This window comes from Pinus tabuliformis, chromosome 3_1 (assembly GCF_031772625.1).
Source record: "Pinus tabuliformis cultivar Carrire ecotype Pingquan chromosome 3_1, CPIR1, whole genome shotgun sequence".
Taxonomy (NCBI): domain Eukaryota; kingdom Viridiplantae; phylum Streptophyta; class Pinopsida; order Pinales; family Pinaceae; genus Pinus; species Pinus tabuliformis.
This window is the reverse complement of record NC_142301.1, coordinates 9,767,250-9,790,332: the sequence shown is the minus strand read 5'-3', so window position 1 is coordinate 9,790,332 and position 23,083 is coordinate 9,767,250. Positions and strand designations below refer to the sequence as shown.

At 40.5% G+C, this 23,083-nt stretch overlaps 1 protein-coding gene across 1 annotated transcript in view; it reads right to left on the bottom strand.

Annotated features, from left to right (window-relative positions):
* Positions 1-20,105: 20,105 nt before the first annotated feature.
* LOC149185510 (Lactoylglutathione lyase / glyoxalase I family protein) overlaps positions 20,106-23,083 on the bottom strand; it is a 121,200-nt gene continuing 118,222 nt past the window's right edge. The window contains exon 5 of the mRNA XM_089410714.1: positions 20,106-20,518. Coding sequence (XP_089266840.1) covers positions 20,427-20,518 — 92 coding nt within the window. The 3' untranslated portion in view covers positions 20,106-20,426. The remainder of the gene's footprint in view (positions 20,519-23,083) is intronic.

Sequence of the window (23,083 nt, the reverse complement as noted above, 5' to 3'; positions counted from 1 at the left end):
AAGTGATCCATTAGTCCGTATTTGGCCTTCCTTCATGCCATGTTGCCTTCTTCATATCATGTTTCCTTAAGGAAATTTCATCCTACCACATGATTGTCGGTTGTAGAAGACTTCCACAGTTCTTCCCTTAGTAGCGTTGCATAAGCCCATCCAGATATCATTTAAAAATAAGAAATGAACATTAAATCAAAATTACTTTTGTGATGGTCTTTCATCGTGACATCTTTCTATTTGCATCAGCGTTCGGCATACATATTGACACATCTCCAAAAGATATATATTTTCAAGGGTCTCTTTATTTTTCATCAGGGTCTTCATATCTTTCATGGAGATATCATAGTCAAATCTTTCAATCCTTGGATGTTGATCGCCTCTTCCATAGTTGCATATTTCATGATCTCTTCCTTTCTTTCTTCACACATTTCTTTTCCTGGAACTTCCAATCAAAGTTCCTCCAAATTTCATCAACCACCTCATATTTCATATGAGGACATATTATGTTGATTTCATCTAGTCGATGTGTGACCCATGCCTTCCTGCATCCTTACAAAGGAGGAGATCCTTTCTTTTGATCATGCTCTCGAGATAGAGCATTTACCCATGTTACCTAAAACCATATGACATGGCTCTACATTATCAGTACAAGCATACATAGCTCATTTTCCTTTAGGTCATCTAGACTTCCTTCAGTAGCTTCCTTGATTGAAAGATCTCCAATTCCTTGATCTGCGTCACTTCTTTTGACATCATACCATCCTTCCATGAATTCCTACAAGTTGGAATTCTTGGTGAAACACTTGCTTCATTTTGATTGGTGAACCTCTCGATGAATATTGCAAGAGAGGATCTTGAGTATCCTCATCCAACAAATGTCTCCTTTTAACTGATGTATGATGAGCTTGTTGACCTAGGTTGTCATTGATGTCAATATGGCAATATTCTAGATACTAGATGATGAAATGGAGCCAAGGGAAAGTAGAACAAATCCATGAAGAGATAGGAGCAAGTCCATCAAGATAGCCAAGCCATAAGCAAGAGGAGTTACCAAAGGAGGCAGATCAAAGCATATCACAAGATATTAGAGCAAGAGAGGCATTCATATATGCAAGGGGGTCTTTGAAAGACACTGCCAAGCCAGAGGAGCCACATTGGAGCAAGAGGAGCTACAGGAGGAGCCATATATATATGTAATATATATATGCCAAAACTGAGTTCGCAGAGCCAAGAATACAATATATGTAATCTGGCCTCAGGCCAGGACTTTGTATTGTTTATTTGTAATAAAACAGTGTTGCGTGTAAGATGTGTTGAACAGCCCATGGAGGCCTCGAATGTTTGGTTTTCCTTTTAAATCCATGCAATATCAATGCAGGCCTGTGTATTTCATGTTTCTTTAAGAGAATTGTCGCATAAAAGGATTGATTGGTGAGCGCAATCTTTCATTCTGGTTCCGCAGAGCAAATACCCAAAATACGCTAAGTATCGGGCTAAAACACGTTTAACAAAGAATCCGGACCTCAAGCAGTTATAGAGTGGAGTTTTATTGCCATTGGGTCCATAGACCCCAATCGCATCGGCCCTATGTGTATGTCCTCGTCGCATCGCCGAGAGTCATTTCCAAAGGGAATCACGCTAAAACACTTAGCAGATTCAAAAGGGTGGATTTGAAAGTTTATGAAAGGGAGTGTTGAGTACTATCGGGTCCGGCAGTGTTATCGCATCACTTAAGTGGAGTGGCCCAAACCCTTACGACTTGTGATCGCCGATTTGTATCGCATCAGCATATCGAAGCAGGATATATATATATATATATATATATATATATATATATATATATATTGAAGCGACTATTGCGGATCGCCGATAGCAACCAGCGATATCGCATCGGACTAAAGAAAAAGAGCTGATAGTTGAGAGCCTTGTGATGTTGATTGCCGATACTGCGATTGGATCCTGATCATCCGATCGGTCAAATCTGGATCTACTGTAAAAGCCATATAGCTGTGTAAAAGGTGGAAAATCGCAGTTTTAACATTTTGAAGGGTTTTTGGGTCCTAAAAGGGGAACACCATGATCTCTCTGATATTTGCCATGCGCGGGCCTTTGAGGCAGAAATGCAATACAGTAACGCTCCCGATAGTTCAGGAGGCTGAATCAAGCCGATTGCGATTGTGATTGGGACGTGGATTTCCATTAAACTATGCTGACTCTGTGTATGCCTGCCATCATTAAAAAAGGAGACCGTTGTTACAATTTTTTTTTGTATATGTGTTCTCTATGTATGATTGGGTTCTCACCATTTGAATCAACGTGTCCTATGAGCACGAATAGACAAAGGAAACCAAAAACCGGGAAGCTGAAGAAGCAAGCGAGCACAGAGGAAATGACAGCGAGCACAGAGGAAGTTAAAGGGCCAGTGAAGAGAGGAAATCGGGAGACAGAGGAATGGGGAACGAATAAAAACAGGTAAAACAAAGAAAAGTGTGTGTTGTTGTTGGCTGTTGAACATTTTTGTGGAAATAAGCTGGAGGAGACAGAGGCAGCGAGAGGATCCAGCAAAATAGAAAGAGGGCCGAAGGGCAGACGGTCGAAGGGGAGAAGTAGCCAGCAATGAACATAAGCTTGAATAGAAAGTTGTTCTTTATGCAAAGCTTAGTGCGGCAAACAGTATACTGACTAACGTTGTGTGAAGACATTATCAGAAGTCATGAAGGGCACTGGACACTCTGTGTGGGCAGCATGAAGGATTGGGAAGACTACTTCATAAGAAGACTAGTTGTCATTGATGTTGTAGCTTGGAGACTGCAGTGAAGCTATAATCAAACAGAACTCAGTAGAGAAGAGTTCTGAGAGCAAAACATTACTATCAAATGAACCTTGACAAGATTGGGTTAGAACCCTTGAGGTTGGTGCCTCATAAGTCAGTAGGATTGGAGTCCATGGGGCTAGTGCCTCAGAAGCAAGAAGGATAGGAGTCCTTGGGGCTGGTGCCTCAAAAGTAAGAAGGATTGGAGTCTTTGGGGTTGATGCCTCAGAAGTAGGAAGGATAGGAGTCTTTGGAACTGGTGTCTCAGGAAATGGAAGGATTGAAGTCCTTGGGAGTTGGTGCTCCTAAGTCCAAGATTGGTACCTTAGCGAAATACAGTTGGAGCTCTGGAGGTTGGAACCTCACCAAAGTCCAAGTTGGTGCTTGGCAACAGATTGCAACCATCTATATATTGTATCTATTTTACTGCATAATTTATATGAATAAAAGCATTTATTCTTGTTGTTCATTTAGTGTTCTGAATATATATGTTTTAACTGGTAAAACAGCAGTTGAAAAAAAAAATACTGATTCACCCCCCACCCCCCTCTCAGTATTTCCAACAATTGGTATCAGAGCAGGTACCTTCATTCAAAGCTTAACAGCTTGAAGGTTGACTTTTACAACACAAATGGCGAAATCAAGAAAGAAAGTCTCCAATCCTCCTAAGGATGTGTCTCCCTCTACTACTAAAATAGAAGACGATCAATTTGAAGAGGCTCCAAGGCTCAATGGGAACTTTAATATATGGGAAGCAAGTATGAAAATTTCTTACAGACTAGAGGCATTGATATCTGGAAATCAGTGATTGATGATAGCAGGATGGATAGAGAATCCAAGGAGTACAATGCAAAAGCAGTAAAGGCAATCTTGAATGGGCTACCTGATTATGTAAAGAACAATCTAGGAAAAAATTCATCAGCAAAGGGTATATGGGACAAACTTCATGATCTTCACTCAAAAGGAGCATTGACCATGACCATCAGTCAAGAAGATGATGGAAATCTAGAAGGAAATCCAGATCCCATCATAGAAGCTGAACATGAGAATGTAGAAATTTTGAATAATTTAACACATTCACAGAGATTATCCTCATCATACAATTATAAGCGGAACATGTATAATACATAATCTCCTCTACGTTGATCATCAATTTACAGAAGCAGAAACATTCACAGGCGCACATAGAAGCATCAATCAAACTCATTAACACAGTGTGTATCCCGGGGAAAGCATCTCGCTAAAAACCCCACACTATTTGTATATTATATTTATTGAATCATGTAACAATACATAGTACAATACTCCTCACAAGTACTCAGTACTATCTCCACATGATACACACAATACAGCTCAGATCTTATCTCCAAATCTCCCCCGCTGCTTGCCTGCCTCCACAGCTCAATACCGGCTCAAGAACTGATGAGAATGGCTTACCAAACTCGTATTTGACCTGCAAATAATCACTCACACTCTGTTGGACGTGAGCACAGGCTACAATTCTCGGTATTGGCCAATTCATTGGCATACTCAATCCCTCTGATTGTGCAAATCATCATGCACAGCTATAGTCACAACTGATAGCAATCTGATCCTCTAACACCTGTCCCTGCTGAACTGAACATGCACTGACATGCAACTGAGTTAACTGATGTATTCTATAGTTGAATTAATTAATAACTAATTCACCCAACTCATCTCTAGTCTATTTGCCAGTTAGACTAAATACAACCAGTTTAACAAAGCTAAACTGAACACAACTCCATCAACTGCACCTCCAGTCCACTAAACTCAACTCACTTGAGTTCTAACTGAAGTCCTACATGCAAATATTAGTCATCCCATAGGTAACCACGTATTTCCCTCTGGGATCTGCATGTACCACATCCGTAGCTCATCCTGAAGTGCTCCAAGAGAATAAGATCAAGTTTATAGTCCAAATATTATTATGAGACAATAATATTTGACTTTTCTATTTTTGATAGCCAGTCTAAAAATAGACTTTGATCACTCACACTGTGATCACCCACACTGTGGTCACTCATACTGTGATCACCCACACTGTGATCATCCACACTGTGATCAAAAATAGAACTTGCGCCATAATTTGCCTGCGGGCCCACTTAGTGAAGGCGACTCTTTTCACTAAGCTCCATCATCTTGTTGCAATCTCAACAAGCATTTCTTGTTGCACACTTTTCAACACTCCCTCTCAACAAGAAAGGCTTCCTCTCAAACCCGATCCTGAAACTCTGGAATGTTCTCCATGCAACACATCTGGCTGGTCCACTTGCTCTGTCATCAAAGTCTTTGACTGCTATTGCCTCTGTCGACTGAAGACTCTGCATCTCTGTGCTCTTCAGTATCTGACTGCTCTAGCCTCTGTCACTTTGATCTCTGACTGCATCCGTGCTGCTGCTGGTTCTATCTCCCAGCATTGCATCCGCACTGCACCTCCCAACTGACCTCCCTGTTGGGCTAGAAACACCCTCTGATGTTGAAGCTCTACCTGCTGCTAACAAGTGCTCCCTCTCTGACATCTGCGCTACTGCAACATCTCCATGCATCTCGCACCATTGCACACCTCTCTGTGCCACCTAGCACTGTGAAAAACACTTGTGTCTCTCGCATTGCTGCAGCCTGCTAGCTATGCGCTTTCCTGGGATTCCCTACATTGTCGCTCTCTATGTCGGTCCATCTGCATCTGTCTCTACCCAATCAGTCAGTTCCTGCTACTACACATTTGGGGCTCCCGTAGCAAGGTCTCATCCAAGAGGTTGGGTACCTCAAAGATCTTGCCCCTCCTCCTTGGGACAATCAATCCACATCACCCCACCTCCTACCTGGAGGTATGGCTGCATGTGATCCCTCAGCCCACCTGGCTCGAAGTTTCCCCCTACTGGAGGTCTCTGGATGAGTAGATGTCTCTACTCGGTCTCCTCTCAGCTTCCCCTGTTGTGGCTCCTCCACAACCTCCTGAAGCTACTGCACCAATCGTGGCTCCTCCACTATCGTCTGAGACTTCTTCTGGCTCTGCATGTTGAGAGGTAATATACGCTCCCTCTCAACCACCAAGTCTCCATCAGTTACCTCACTGCTCAAGGCTTCGCATGCATCTTGAACCTCAAGAGCATACAGGTTCCTGACCCGTGAACCAATCTCATGACAACGAAAGCATCTCACCTTCGACTTGTCAACCTTCTTCCCATCACTGGAAGAACAAGATTCGGAAAGAGAAACCTTCTCCTTCCCCTTCTTTTCCTTACTCGCTAAGGCACAGTTCTCCTCATCCTGCATGGATGAAGAACCGTCTTTGGTGCTCCGTCTAATCTCCTCCTGCACAAGATCCGACCAAAGTCTCTCCCATCATGGCAGTTTCTCCCTTCCATTCACCGAGTCCTGGTAACTATGCCAACTCTTAGGAAGGTCAAGGAGTCCTAGACTCACCATCCTCATCCGACAGTCACCCCCACACTTCCCAGCTCATCCCGGCATTGGGTGAACTTCGTGAGATACTGGGGCATACTGTCTCCATTCTCACACTGAATGTTTCTGAGTTTATCTCTTGCTTTGGAATTAAATTCGAATTCCACCAGCTCAAAACTCAACCGCTTCTGATCTAGAATTTGTGAGAACAAAGTATTTCTTGTACAGAGATCGACTGTATGGGCATTCACCGGATATCTCACCTTCCAAAAGAAGGATGAATCCAGAGGCTACCTGGCCCGATTACAGACTCTGCCTGAAGAAATAAAATGTAAACACTTTCTGAATAATAGATCCAATGATCAATCCTCACTTGATATCCTGTAAAAACCTCTTCTACAAATCAAGCAGCTCCGATACCATGTAGAAACTTTTTCTACAAATCATCTAGCTCTGATACCATGTAGAAATTTTGAATAATTTAACACATATTCACAGAGATTGTCCTGATCATACAATTATAAGCGGAACATGTATAATACATAATCTCCTCTACGTTGATCATCAATTTACAGAAGCAGAAACATTCACAGGCGCACATAGAAGCATCAATCAAACTCATTAACACAGTATGTATCCCGGGGAAAGCATCTCGCTAAAAACCCCACACTATCTGTATATTATATTGATTGAATCATGTAACAATACATAGTACAATACTCCTCACAAGTACTCAGTACTATCTCCACATGCTACACACAATACAGCTCAGATCTGATCTCCAAATCTCCCCCGCTGCTTGCATGTCTCCACAGCTCAATACCTACTCAAGAACTGATGAGAATGGCTTACCAAACTCGTATTTGACCTGCAAATAATCACTCACACTCTGTTGGACGTGAGCACAAGCTACAATTCTCGGTATTGGACAATTCATTGGCATACTCAATCCCTCTGATTGTGCAAATCATCATGCACAGCTATAGTCACAACTGATAGCAATCTGATCCTCTAACACCTGTCCCTGCTGAACTAAACATGCACTGACATGCAACTAAGTTCAGTGATGTATTCTATAGTTGCATTATGAGTTAGTAACTTGTGAATTAATTAATAACTAATTCACCCAACTCATCTGTAGTCTATTTGCCAGTTAGACTAAATACAACCAGTTTAACAAAGCTAAACTGAACACAACTCCATCAACTGCACCTCCAGTCCACTAAACTCAACTCACTTGAGTTCTAACTGAAGTCCTGCATGCAAATATTAGGCATCCCATAGGTAACCACGTATTTCCCTCTGGGATCTGCATGTACCACATCCGTAGCTCATCCTGAAGTGCTCCAAGAGAATAAGATCAAGTTTATAGTCCAAATATTATTATGAGACAATAATATTTGACTTTTCTATTTTTGACAGCCAGTCTAAAAATAGACTTTGATCACTCACACTGTGGTCACCCACACTGCGATCACCCACACTATGATCAAAAATAGAACTTGCGCCATAATTTGCCTGCGGGCCCACTTAGTGAAGGCGACTCTTTTCACTAAACTCCATCATCTTGTTGCAATCTCAACAAGCATTTCTTGTTGCACACTTTTCAACATAGAATGATGACATCACAGCTAAAGTAGACCTAAAAGATGAAGAAAATGAAAAAGATTTTCTAGAAGATCTCCTCGCTCAACTTATGGCAGCCATGGAAGAGATTAACAATCTGAAAAAGGAAAATAAGGAACTTAAGAAGATAGCACTAGCTGGTGACCAAGATCAAACAAGGAATGAAGAGCTTGTCAAGCTTAAGAATCCATTGAATAAAGCAAAGAAGCAGTAAGATACCTTGTCAAGTCAACTTGAACAAAGGCACAAGAGCTTGAACAAACTTGAAGAAGAGATTGGTTAGTACAAGGTAGAGATCTCCTCTCTCAATCTCAACTACAAGAAGCAAGGAAACAAGCACAAGGTGCTGAAAATACCATGGAAGCATTGGAAGCAATGGAAGTCATAGAAGGACAGGTTAATGAAGCAGGAAAGGAAAGAAACACCATGATCTGTCAACTGAAGGCAAAGGATGAAGAAATCTTCAAATTAAAATCTAACATCAAGCTTCTCAAGGTTGAAACATGTAAAACTACAAGGATCAAGGAAGAAATGGAGAGCAGTCAAGCAAAGAATGAAGAAATCTTCAAAATGAAGTCAGATATCATCTCCCTTAAAATAGTAGCAGATGAAGCTACCCATAGCAAGGAAGAAACTGAGAAACAACTTGCCAAGAAGAATAATGAGTGTGAAATATTGGAAGAAGAGATTGTCTTCCTCAAAACAAAGGTTGAAGGGATGAACAAAATCTTGAAGAGCCCTCAAGCCTTGGATGACATGCTCAGCTATCACAGATGTCCATCTGATAAATCAGGTCTCGGATATGCAGGTGAACCCTCAAACAAGAATGCAAATGCTTTAAACAAAAGAGATGTGAAGAAGCCAGAAAGAAATGGTGATGCTCCCAGTTCTAGCAAAGGCAAGGAGACAAATCAAGACTATAATAGAAGAAATCCAACTCCAAGAAGAAATATAGATGATGTCAAAGATGCAAGAGGCAATGGTTATCATCAAAGGATCTCAAGGCAGAAAGGCTTCAAAAATACATCAAGGAAACCTCCATCACCCAGATACCAAAGTTCATTTTTGGTTATTGTTATTCTTGTACAAACTTTGGTCACATGGCAAAACATTGTAAAGCATATCATAAAGATAGATGTTATGTTCCCCAAGCATATCATAAAGATAGATATTGTAGTCCCCAACAATCTCTAAGAAACAATTTTGTAGAAAGAAACCATGAATTCTTATTCATGAACAGTGTAGAATGCTTCAAGTGTCATAACATTGCTCATATGGCACGAGACTGTAACTTAACTTAAGCTCTTACACAAGCTAGAACCATGCAAAAGAAGAAAGTTACACAAGTATGGAGAAGGAAGGAAATACAATCCAAAAGGCCCTTGAGCTCTCCAGCGAACAACATATGTCATTGGCCAGAATTTTGACAATCTAAGCATTTTATGAGAAGTCTCTGCCAAAAGGAGATGATGCATACAGTTAGGGGGAGCCTGTGATTCTTGATCATTATTGCTAAAGCTATTAGTGAAAAGGTCCTTATGAAATCCTTATTGTACTGTATTAACAATCATTCTATGATAAAGATCATTTCTCAGGGGTACTCCATTGAAGCATATGACCTTGTAATCATTCTTTGGACTGTTGTTAAAGATGCTTTCCACTTAATCACAAAGTAGTTGATCCAGGTGGATGTTTGTGGCCACCCACCTATCCCATTTGGACCCCCACAACTGTCTCTTTCAACTTTTCAGTTTCCTAAATTGTAGCACAGTTTACTATTTTTAACAGTTTTTCGGGTCCTGAACTTCCGGAGCCGTTTTGAGGCCCTAAACGACATTTTTTGGGAAATCTGGGGCAACATGGGTCTCCGTTGACGCGTACGATAGCTCGTTAGAAAGATCTATCCGAGTACTACCACTTTGGGAAGCAACATGGGTCCATGGACCCATGTTGCTTCCCAAAGTGGTAGTACTCGGATAGATCTTTCTAACGAGCTATCGTACGCGTCAAACGGAGATCGTATGCCAAAGTTACGACCTCGAGAAATTGATGTACCAATTTACCCAAACGGGGCCTACAATTTGGCGTTTCATCTTCTAGGGTTAGGTTTTGGGATGTGAAGGGTTTTCCATTGTTTCTTAATAATAAATAGGCCTTCGAGCCTCACTGTAACACAGTTCAGAGGCATGTAGCCACCACATCTCTTCTTAGAGATAAGCTACCATCACCTTAGCTGGTTTATTTCCATTTTCTGGTTGTAAGCATATTTCAGTATTTTCCATTAATGAAATGAAGTATTATTTCCGCTGCATCTTTGTGTATATGGTTATCTCTGTAATTTGTTGCGTTCATATTTAAATCCGGATCAGTGGTATCAGAGCGGTCTGCTTTTTCTCTGTTTTTCTTTGCATGTCACCAGCGAGGTCGGGATATAAGAAGTTAGGGCTTGAACTGGTCGAACCTTTGCAAGACCAGCCTCGCAAATCCCGACGGGCTCCCATGGCAGATGAGAAGAAAGACGAGAGGGCAGGAGATCCTATCAAAATCTTGCTCGAAGAAGCGCTCGAGCGGCAAATGAACGCAATGATGGATAGCTTTGCGCAGATCCTTCAGCGGCTACCCAGAGGCGACGCATCGGCTTCCAACAACGACTCTGGAAACGCCACACCGTTTAAGGTACAAGTTAATTTTGAAATCCCCATCTTCGAGGGTCAAATAGACGCAGATGCCGTAGATAAATGGTTAAATCTGCTAGATGGGTATTTTTTTGTTCACGAATTTTCAAGTCGGGAAAATATTGTTTTCGCTCTTCTCAAACAGCCCCCCACATCAAGAACTGGTGGGAAACCTACTACGAGCAGAAGGATGAAAGTACAGGTTCACTATTTTCAGTCGCACCCACTTGGAATGACTTACGGGATGCCATCAAGGAGTAGTACTACCCTGTTGGAAGCTATGAGGACAAATACATCAAATGGACCACACTACGGCAGGGACGAGACCAAGATGTGTCGGAGTTCACAAACATTTTTCATACCCTTCGCACACAGTTGGGTATCAAAGATTCTGAGCTGCATCTGGTACTCAAATACCGTGGCTGCCTACACAGATACATCCAGGAAGAGATGGGGTCTTGAACATCTCCTCACTCAGCACAGCATACCGATACGCTGTCAAAATCGAGCAAAAGTTCAAACAGAAGAAGCGATACTTTGGATCTACAAATCCAAAGCCCAAAGGACAAAGCCAAGGCGGGGTGACCCAAGACAACCCGTCGAAGCCGCAAGAAAAGAACAATACCACGAAGCCGAAGAAGGACACAGGAAAGTGGTGTGAGTTCCACAAGAGTCCCACTCATAACACAAGTGAGTGTCGGACCAAGCAGTCGCTGGTGGCTGAGTTAAAGGCTTCCAAATCAGATGCATGTGCCGACCCTGAGCCAGAACCTAACAAGGGGAATGGCAAAGGGAAGCAAATCATTGATGCGGATCCCAGCGCCACTGTTGCCACTGCCAAGATCCAGAAGAATGAACCTGCAGATCCAGAATAGGGGGAGCGTCTTTTCCACTCACAGACGTGGGTGAAGGGTTCTCCACTGCAATTCATTGTCAACAGTGGCAGCCAAAAGAACCTCATTTCAGCAGAGGTCGTGAAGCGGTTGGGCCTACCGACTACACTGCACCCGCAGCCGTACAGTATCGGGTGGCTTCACGAAGTACGAGATCTAAAAGTTCGCCAGCAGTGTCGCCTTCCCTACAGCATCAAACCCTTCATGGACGAGATATTGTGCGATGTTACACCTCTGGATGTTTGTGATGTATTATTATTAGGCCAGCCATACTTGTGGAGGCGACATGCTGTGTATGAGTCCAGACCTCGTGTTGTCATTATTTTTTTGAATAATTCATTATACAGGATACCAGAGGTAGCCCCACCTACCGCCACATCTTTGATCACCGCTAAGAAAGGCAACAAGCTCATCTCCCAGACCAGGAAATTCATCTGTCTGGTTCACTCCCAAAGTAAGGGGAAGATTGTCATCACATCCATGACCCCCACGAAGGGTCCCTCCATGCAGCAGCAGCAGCAAAGGGATACAGTCATGACAAGGCACAGGAACAATTTCTCCTCACCCACAGGGTACCACACAAGTTTCAGGTGGGCGACAAAGTTTGGTTATATCTGCATAGAGAACGCCTTACCAGAACCCATCAGAAACTCAGGCGACTCCGATATGGTCCTTACACCAGTACCAAGGCTACGGGCAACAATGCTTTGAAGCACAGCATTCCTCCATTCCTTGGCTTGCACCGAGTGATCAATGTGGACCGTCGTCGCCCATGCTTCCCACCATTTCTGAACACATCAGAGATTGCAGAACAACTCACCAAGGACCAAGTTCAGCAGATGGAGGAACTCAACGCAATGGAGACCATTGCTTCCTAAGGGGGCAGGAATGATCCAGGTGGATGTTGGTGGCCACCCACCTATCCCATTTGGACCCCCACAATTGTCTCTTTCAGCTTTTTCAGTTTCCTAAATTGTAACACAGTTTACTATTTTTAGCAGTTTTTCGGGTCCTGAACTTCCGGAGCCGTTTTGAGGCCCTAAACGACATTTTTTGGGAAATCTAGAGCAACATGGGTCCATCGACCCATGTTGCCTCCCAAAGTGGTAGTACTCTGATAGATCTTTCTAACGAGCTATCGTACGCGTCAAACGGAGATCGTATTCCAAAGTTACAACCCCGGGAAATTGATGTACCAATTTACCCAAACGGGGCCCACAATTTGGCGTTTCATCTTCTAGGGTTAGGTTTTGGGATGTGAAGGGTTTTCCATTGTTTCTTAACAATAATAGGCCTTCGAGCCTCATTGTAACACAGTTCAGAGGCATGTAGCCACCACATCTCTTCTCAGAGATAAGCTACCATCGCGTTAACTGGTTTATTTCCATTTTCTAGTTGTAAGCATATTTCAGTATTTTCCATTAATGAAATGAAGTATTATTTCCGTTGCATCTTTGTGTATATAGTTATCTCTGTAATTTGTTGCGTTCCTGTTTAAATCCGGATCAGTAGTATTTGAAGCAACAGAGAAATTCATCTACTGCTAGAGAAAATAGGGCAAACAACCATGGTGCTGTTATCATAAGAAGTTTATGTCTTAACTCAGGGATTTAATGTGAGAACAGAGAAATTTTGGACACTAATAGAGGCGGTCTTCAAACAAACAGATACATCTGGAATGGAGTTTGAAGTAAGAGCAACTAACAGCATATAACAAACATTGCAAATAGATGCAAATCGGCAGAATGTTTTAAAAGATAGTCGTAGATTGTATATCTAAATCTGCTAGCAGAAATAACATGCAGAGACCTGTACAAGAACACAAGGAAAAGATGGCTCATAGAAAGGAGAATGTTGTGCAGTCAAACATAACTTAAGCTGATACAGATTACTGAGAAAATATAGCAACAGCAAGGCACAACCCTCTCACCTTTTCATCCAAATGCAGTGAAGTTGAATACTGGATGTCAGTCACTAAAGGAGAAGCACAGTGACACAAAGGAACTCAGATCTGAAGATAGATAGCAAGATAGACAATCTCGATGGCAGTTTCTCCTAATTTGGACTATGAAGGTCTCTCAATTCTGCCTATGAAGAAAGCAATATGGATTGAAGCATAAAAGCCTGGACTTGGACACTTGTTGTATGGCCATTTGCAATCTGAATGAAAGCATTGTTGAAGCCATGATAAAGTAGTTCTAAGTTATGAAGAGGGAATAATGTGCAAATTGATGATAAAGCATCAATCCTTCTATCTTGAGTAAAAAGAAGAAGAGCACTATGACAGGGGGAGTCACAGACCCATGAAAATCTACCATTCATGAAGAACATAAGCAGTTTGATAGGGGGAGTCCTAGAGCACTCCTTTGCCATTGATGTCAAAGGGGGAGAGAAAAAGAATATTGCCATCAATAACAAAGGGGGAGATTGTTGACCTAGGTTGTCATTGATGTCAATATGGCAATATTCTAGATACTAGATGATGATATGGAGCCAAGGGGAAGCAGAACAGATCCATGAAGAGACAGGAGCAAGGCCATCAGGATAGCCAAGCCATAAGCAAGAGGAGTTACCAAAGGAGGCAGATCAAAGCATATCACAGGATATCAAAGCAAGAGAGGCATTCATATATGCAAGGAGGTCTTTGAAAGACACTGCCAAGCCAGAGGAACCACATTGGAGCCAGAGGAGCTACAGGAGGAGCCATATATATATATATATATATATATATATATATATATATGCCAAAACTGAGTTCGTAGAGCCAAGACTACAATATATGTAATCTGGCCTCAGGCCAAGACTTTGTATTGTTTATTTGTAATAAAACAGTGTTGCGCGTAAGATGTGTTGAACAGCCCGTGGAGGCCTCGAATGTTTGGTTTCCTTCTAAATCCATGCAATATCAATGTAGGCCTGTGTATTTCATGTTTCTTTAAGAGAATTGTCGCATAAAAGGATTGATTGGTGAGTGCAATCTTTCATTCTGGTTCCGCAAAGCAAATACCCAAAATACGCTAAGTATCGGGCTAAAACACGTTTAACGAAGAATCCGGACCTCAAGCGGTTATAGAGTGGAGTTTTATTGCCATCGGGTCCATAGACCCCAATCGCATCGGCCCTGTGTGTATGTCCTCGTCGCATCACTGAGAGTCATTTCCAAAGGAAATCGCACTAAAACACTTAGCAGATTCAAAAAGGCAGATTTGAAAGTTTATAAAAGGGAGTGTTGAGTACTATCGGGTCTGGCAGTGTTATCGCATCGCTTAAGTGGAGCAGCCCAAACTCTTACGACTTGTGATCGTCGATTTGTATCGCATCGGCATATCGGAGCGGGATATATATATATTGAAGCGACTATTGCGGATCGCCGATAGCGACCAGCGATATCACATCAGACCAAAGGAAAAGCGCCAATAGTTGAGAGCCTTGTGATGCCGATTGCCGATACTGTGATTGGATCCTGATCGTCCAATCGGTCAAATCTGGATCTGCTCTAAAAGCCATATAACTATGTAAAAGGTGGAAACTCGCAGTTTTAACATTTTGAAGGGTTTTTGGGTCCCGAAAGGGGAAGACCATTATCTCTTTGATATTTGTCGTGTGCAGGCCTTTGAGGCAGAAATGCAATACAGTAACGCTCTCGATAGTTCAGGAGGCTGAATCAAGCCGATTGAAATTGCGATTAGGACGTGGTTGTCCGTTAAACTATGCCGACTCTGTGTATGTCTGCCATCATTAAAAAAGGAGAGCGTTGTTACAATTTTTTTTTTTTTATGTGTGTTCTCTATGTATGATTCGGTTCTCGCCATTTGAATCAACGTGTCCTGTGAGCACGAATAGACAAAGGAAACCGAACGTCGGGAAGCTAAAGAAGCAAGCGAGCACAGAGGGAGCGTTGAGGAAGCTAAAGGGCCAGTGAAGAGAGGAAACCGGGAGACAGAGGAATGGGGAACGAATAAAAACAGGTAAAACAGAGAACAGTGTGTGTTGTTGTTGGTTGTTGAACGATGTTGAACATTTTTGTGGAAATAAGCTGGAGGAAACAGAGGCAGTGAGAGGAACCAGCAAAACAGAAAGAGGGTCGAAGGGCCAACAAGACAGCAAACGGTCGACGAGGAGAGGTAGCCAGCAGAGAACATAAGCTTGAACAGAAAGTTGTTCTTTATGCAGAGCTTAGTGCGGCTAACAGTAGACTGCCTAAAGCTGTGTGAAGACATCATCAGAAGTCATGAAGGGTACTAGACACTCTGTGTGGGCAGTATGAAGGATTTGGAAGACTACTTCATAAGAAGACTGGTTGTCATTGACGCTGTAGCTTAGAGACTGTAGTGAAGCTATAATCAGACAGAACTCGGTAGAGAAGAGTTCTGAGAGCAGAACATTACTATCAAATGAACCTTTGACAAGATTGGGTTAGAACCCTTGAGGTTGGTGCCTCAGAAGTAAGTAGGATTGGAGTCCTTAGGGCTAGTGCCTCAGAAGCAAGAAGGATAGGAGTCCTTGGGGCTAGTGCCTCAGAAGTAAGAAGGATTGGAGTCCTTGGGGCTGGTGCCTCAAAAGTAAAAAGGATTGGAGTCCTTGGGGTTGATGCCTAAGAAGTAGGAAGGATAGGAGTCTTTGAGACTGGTGTCTCAGGAAATGGAAGGATTGAAGTCCTTGAGAGTTGGTGCTCCTAAGTCCAAGATTGGTACCTTGGCGAAATAGAGTTGGAGCTCTAGAGGTTGGAGCCTCACCAAAGTCCAAGTTGGTGCTTAGCAATTGATTGCGACCATCTATATATTGTATCTATTTTACTGCACAGTTTACATGAATAAAAGCATTTATTCTTGTTGTTCATCTAGTGTTCTGAATATATATGTTTTAACTGGTAAAACAACAGTCGGAAAAAGAAATACCAATTCACCCCCCCTCTCACTATTTCCAACAGAGCTTTGTACTAGATGACTTTTTCTTTTTCCGTAAGTACCACTTATGATTCCAATGAGGTTACCAAGAGTTATATCCTCCCATAGGTGATTGTCATAGACTTCTATTTCATCTATCATTCATGCTTCTCTATGATGATGTCATGAGCTCTTGCTTTTAATGCTTCTACGATGCCATGATTCATCATATCATTCTTTCTTAGTGACTCATGATAGTCCTATCTTAGAACAAAAAACTTGAAACAAAAAACTTGAAAAGAACTAGTTGAGAAAGATTATCTAAATCATAGTAGAGATCTTTTACTTCCTCCTTGAATTTCTTCTTTTCAGCTTCCTCCACTTCTTCAATAATATGAGTTGCTTCTCTACTTCTTTTTTGATTGTCCTTCTTGAACTTAGGACAATCTCTCTTGTAATGCCCATATTATTGACATCCATAGCATTGAACTTTTGTCATGTTCTTCTTTCTTTTTTGAGGACCAAATTTCCCAAACTCCCCTTTTCTCTTTGCCATAGAAGCGTATGCTTGAGTTTGCTCATTTGGTCCTACATTAGTTTTTGCCTTCAGCCTGGTTTCTTCAATCTTGCATATTGACCATAGATCCTTGAATGGAGTAGCATTTTTCTTCCCATAAATGCTTGAAGTAAAGTTACCCCACTCCTCTAGTAGTGTATTTAGTACTACGATGGTCATCTCCTTGTCAGACATTATTTCTCCCAGATCTTGAATTTGATCCCTTATTTCAGATATCCTCATAAAGTATGAGGTTATTCCTTCTTATTTTGATATCCTTAGCTTGTAGAGTTCTTGCCTTAATGAGATATCTTCTCCTACAATTCTTACGGAAAACAATTCTACCAATTTGTCATATACATATTTTTTTAAGTTTCGAGTTTAGATACATATGGGATGAGGGGATCCTTGATGGATTCTATGAGAATCCTTTGAGCCCTTACTTCCCCTTTCATAAACCTTGCAAGTGTTTGAGCATCTTATTTTGGAGGTTTGGTGATCGAGTCTTTAACATTTTCCATGACCTCATTTTCAATGAGATTCAGATCTGTCCTCTTCTTCCATGCAAGAAAGTTTGAAGCCCCAAGCAATTTGTTGCTTTCCTTGCAAAAAAACATTTTGACAAATTCAAATGTAGACATAAATATACTTACTTGTGAATATGCTTCTTCCACTTGTTGCCTCCTTGAATTTGATGATGATATAGATAATAGAGAACTTCTCCTTGATGAAGATAGTTCTCTTCAAGAGTGATCCTTGACTCCACAAAGAGGGAGATCACTTTAGATCCTTTGATGGTGATGTCCTTGTTGATGATGATTGATGATGACTTCTTGATGATGTCTTGATGCTTCTTGGATGATCTTCTTCAAGGATAAGGATTTTCTTTTGAGATGAAATCCTTATTTCAACGAGAGGGAGATTGCCTTAGAACTTTTGATGATGATGACAACATCCTTGATCTTGCTTCTCTTGGATGAGTAGTCTTCAAGTTACTTTGATTTGTAGATCTCTTCAACTTGAGCAGGGTCTTTGTGGTCTTTAGATGATGACTTGAGGATCCCAAGACTTCTTCTGGTGTAGACTTCTTCTTTGATCTAGGGTTTTGACACCTTTTTGTAGATCTTGACTTCAAGATGATCTTCTAGATTTGTTTTGATGCCCTCCTCGAGATTTGGTCCTTGAATGCTTGAGTGTCCCTTGATGAGATGCCCTTTCCTTGTTTTTGTCACCTTAGCTCTAATACCATGTTGAGAAATCTAGGGCATTAGGATTAGGTGATTTCTCTTTGATGATAACTGCTTGTGAATAAATTTTACTTCTTTAGATTAGGTTCTTCTTTTACTTATATTATTATAGTGTTCTTCTTCATCAAACAGCTACCAAACCATGAACAATAAAGAGACAAGAGACACAAGATGTAGGTGATCAGCTAGGGCCAAAACCTCTCCAACTTGAGAGGAAAACCCAAAACAAATTCTTCTTCTTATAGAGACTTCAATTGACGAATACCAAGACCAAGACCCTTGACACAATAACCTCTCCAAGACTAAGTCACAAGCTTTCTATGTTTGACTCCTTCTTCCTTGAGTCAACGATGGTCAAACTTCCTCCTCTAATTATTTCAGATATCCTTCAAATTTCAGTCCCTAGGTTCAGATTTGCAACTCTTGGCCCTTCTTTAGAAACCCTAGTTGTAATGCTTTACTTAGTTTGATATCTTGATCTCCTTCGCTTAGATAGAAGGACTTCCTTCTGCAACTCGGCTTGATGAGTATCTTCTTTTCTTCCCTTGATTCGACTTCTAGATGGACTGTATAAGCCTCGGCCCTTTTCTACAGTAGATAACCCTTGACTTCCTCGCACGTGTGAAGAGTTTTTTCCCAAACAGGCATGAATTATCTCGGCTTCCTTTCCTCCTTTGTTTGCTTAATGGGAGGCTTTTCTCCTAGGCCTCTCGCACTTTTCTTCTTCTCTTTGATGCCTGACCGAATTATGTCCTTGAGTGAGGCCGAGCTGCCCTATATAGTGGTTTGTTCATAAAAAATAAGCCAACTTCTCCTTATGACAAGGCCGACATGCCTTTCTAGAATTATCTTTTAGGCCGACTTCGAGGTGAGCTTGTGACATGGTCGTGGAGGGTTAACAAATTTTCTTTTACAATGAGTTAAATGCCCAAATGGGTCTTCAATCCTTGACATTGACTTCACTAGACTTTATGACTTGATGACCAAACCTAATAGCTCACAATGGGAGCTTTAACTAAAAATAAAATTCCTTGATCATGAAACCCATGATTCAAGCATTACAAAAGTACTTTTATTTTCTTTTTTACATGAATTACATAAAATCATAATTACACATCATTATGAAGACCAAACCTAGTTACACTTTTCAACAGAATTGTTCCTACATCTTAAAAAACATATTTTGAAATCCAATTGAAAGAAGCTGGGCCACAATTCCGTGAACTTTCTGATCAGAACTCGTTCTATGGATACGTTCCATTTCTGTTTCGGGATGAAGATAGGCAGCGTAGAGAACTCTCCACATTATTCACAAATCTGGTTATCGGGACAACTTCATTTTGAGAGAGGCGTCCAACAATTCTTAGTGTTGAGATGGCCATAGATGGGAAGGGACCATCACTCGAAAATGTAGCCATGGATGCTGTCTAAGACAATGGATCTTAGTGCAATCACTTCTGGACAATGAAGCAAACCCTCACGTGACAGATCCATCAGCATGTCAAGGGCTTCCAAGTGGACGGCTCACAACAAGGATGACAACAGCTAGGGAAAACACCCTAGCCAGCCATAGTAAATCACAAGTAGAGTTGTCCATTTTCTTCCATAAGAGAAAACTCCATTCGTTTATCAAATTTGAGAAATGCAATATAATGTTATTATTTTAAAACAACAATTTTTTCTATTTATGCAAGAATTTACCAACAAACCCAAAAACACAGGTTTCATGTTGCATGAATATGCCAACAACAAAAATAAATAAACTGTGGAATTAATTCAGATGTACAGAAAAGCATAATATTGAAAATTAACCACCAAATCCTAGAGGCAAGTAAGTGCCCCTGTAGAATATGTCGAAAGGAATACAAGGAAATTGACTAATTAAAAAGCGCAAGATGTGGGATTGCCAAAATAGAGATGAGAGTAATTGATTCGTTAGACAAAATCAACTGAAAAGAAATAGATGTACTGGCTATTAATAATATCAAAATTTGAGAAATAATCACAACTGCATTATAAACATAACTCTATAACTATCCACACAAATACATCACATAAGAACAACACAAGTTACTTCACCTTACATGACATACATAAAGTTTTATCATATGTTCATCCTTGTGATGAATTGTAAGAATATTTTAAATAAGAATGCAGAAATGCATTAACTTCTTTCACACTATTTAGGGGCAACTATTATGCAATCTTAGTAAAAAGGCATCTCTAATGAAAATTAACAATTATGTACAAGACTGCAAGCTCAGTGAACTTTAATTCCAGTGCATTCAGTAGTGTTGCTGTTTGAAGCATGTCACTCAACTTGCGTAAATTCTAAAGCATTTCCATCAGGGTCGCGGGCAAATATAGCTGGTCTTCCAGAACGACTCAGTGTATAAGGTATACCTGATTTTATAAAAAGAAAAGGTCAATACTAACACTATTAGCATACGTATTTGTTGAAGTGTAAGAAAATAAAATGTTTCCTTGCCTAGATCAATCCATTAAGAAACAATAAATCAGGAAAACAAAATAATATTAAGTCACTTCATGCAAGAAAAAACGGATTTTAAGTGAATTACAATGCCTGACCAATGAAAACAAATCAACTCATTTATTTCTATAAAATATGTTCCAAGTGCTACTTTGAATTTAGCTTCAATATAGCAATTCACATGAAGTCAGACCACTGCTTAAAACCATTAAATGTCACGTTCTTGATAGCATTGCTTGATTTGTAGTTTTGAAAATTTCCTTGATATTGTCTCTCTTCTAACCCAACAGGAAATCATACCTTGCTCATATCCACTCATATAATAACGTTTAAGCTTTTATCATCAATTCGAAGTTGGAACTTGGTTGGAAGCAATGTTTTAAATCTTTCTAGGCTCTTTTCTGTACTGCTATGTAATCAAAAGTAATTTCAGTACGACCTTATGGATTCAACTAAACCTTCCTTGAAATGAATCAATATGCTTCTAATGTGCTTTTCATGTGACCTAAAGATTGCAAGATTTATGCATGCATCTTTGTCTCTATGGAACTGAATGATGTGCATGTTATTATGTTTTTTATGTTCTGAATTGGATCTTTGATGTTGATTCTGCTAAGGAGAAGAACCCAGCAAAGGCTAAAATGCTCACAAAATTCAGAAGGATTGGTGCAGACATACAACAATATGCAAGTTGGCAGAACGCTTCAAGATAAATTTTCTGTGCTGTGGAAAGGATCGCAGGTTGTTGTACAGTCCCAAAAAGAATGCTACCATAGAGAAAAGGATTGCAAATCCAAATTGCAGTGTCTTGGAAAAGATTGCAATAGCAGCTTGAGGTTTTCCAGAAAATAAATGCAACTGCAAAGGAAGAGTGTAAATCCTTGTTGTGTATAGATCACAACTTCGACTGTACCATAACTCACAGTTGCAAAGATCCCAAGAGGCCACAATACCATTGTGCAAAGAAACAAGGACTACAATGTTGACATGATTGCTCATAACATTAAATGAAAGCACATGATTACAGGAATGCTTAGAGTAACCGATTAGAGATGATCCACATTCCTTCAAGAAGGATGCCAAATGGGAAAGAGATCTGACCAGATCAATGGGTGGAGAACTTTAGCATAATGCTGTGTTGACCATAGGGGGGCTGCTGACTAGCTGTCTGTCAAATGAGGAGGAAAATTTTCTCTCATGGGTTGCCCTCTTTTTGGTGGGTAACATCTAGCTCTGACTCAGGGACATGTGCTCACCATAGAACACATGATCCATGTGCTCAAACGATTTGTGCATAAGAATCCCAAGAATCCCTGGTGCTCGTAGATCTGTTACTTACACTCATAGCAACTGAGCAGGGTACTAATTGCCACCCTTCTGATATAGGATAAAAATAGTACTGAAATAAAATGTTAGCTAAAATAAAACCATGATATCTAACTATTGAGCAAGAAAATCAACATGAACAACATCAAAAGAAGGATGCACACACAAGAATGCAAGACACACAATCCTATGCTAACCAATGCGAAAATATAGTGCATTGATTAAGTATATTCATATAACCAATGAAGCCAACATGTTATCAGATCCAAATCACACCTTTTGCCTCTATGCTTAATTACGAGATAGAACAAGAAAATATTACAATCAACAACTACTATCTCACAACATTCAAAGACCAAATCAAAACAAAGGGTGGGCGATGGAAAAATTACAATAAGTCAAATGTTATGTACCTAGATCAAAATAATGCAGAAACATAAGAAAAGATATATCAACAACTTGATAATATGCCACTTCAAAGGGGCAACCTCCTTTTACATCACATAAATGACAATTCTTGGACAATTCAAATGACATGACTTCTTTGGTATATATAGGAGTCTAAAGGGTCAAAATAAAATTAGGGCCTACATAAGAATAATAATGTAAGAACAATAACAATATAGGGGTTACACTAGTATTATAGGGATCTGACATGCCCCCCTCCTTCAAAAAAGTGTTATCCTCGAAGTTTGAGTAGTTTTGAATGCTTTTGTATAAAATACTCATCCTCCCATGTGGAATCTTGAGCAGGTAAGTTCTTCCACTTAATAAAATACTCTAAAATTGATCGATTCTATAGTTGTCGAATTCTTGTTTCCATGATTGCTTCAGGCTCCAATATAATTTTTTCTTCCTCGTCAAGTTCTGGCAATATAGTTTGAATTGGGAACTTGTCACCTATAACCTTCTTTAAGCATGAAACATGGAAAACTGGGTGTAGTCACAAAGATGCAGGCAACGCCAATTTGTATGCCATAGTACCAATCTTTTGCAACACCTTATAAGGGTCATAGTACTTGGGTGATAATTTATTATCCTTATTAGCTTGCTTGAGTGACATTTGTTTGTATGGTTGTAGTCGTAAAAATACACAATCACCCACATCAAAACTTCTTTCATTGCGATGTTGATATGTCTGTTTCATTTGA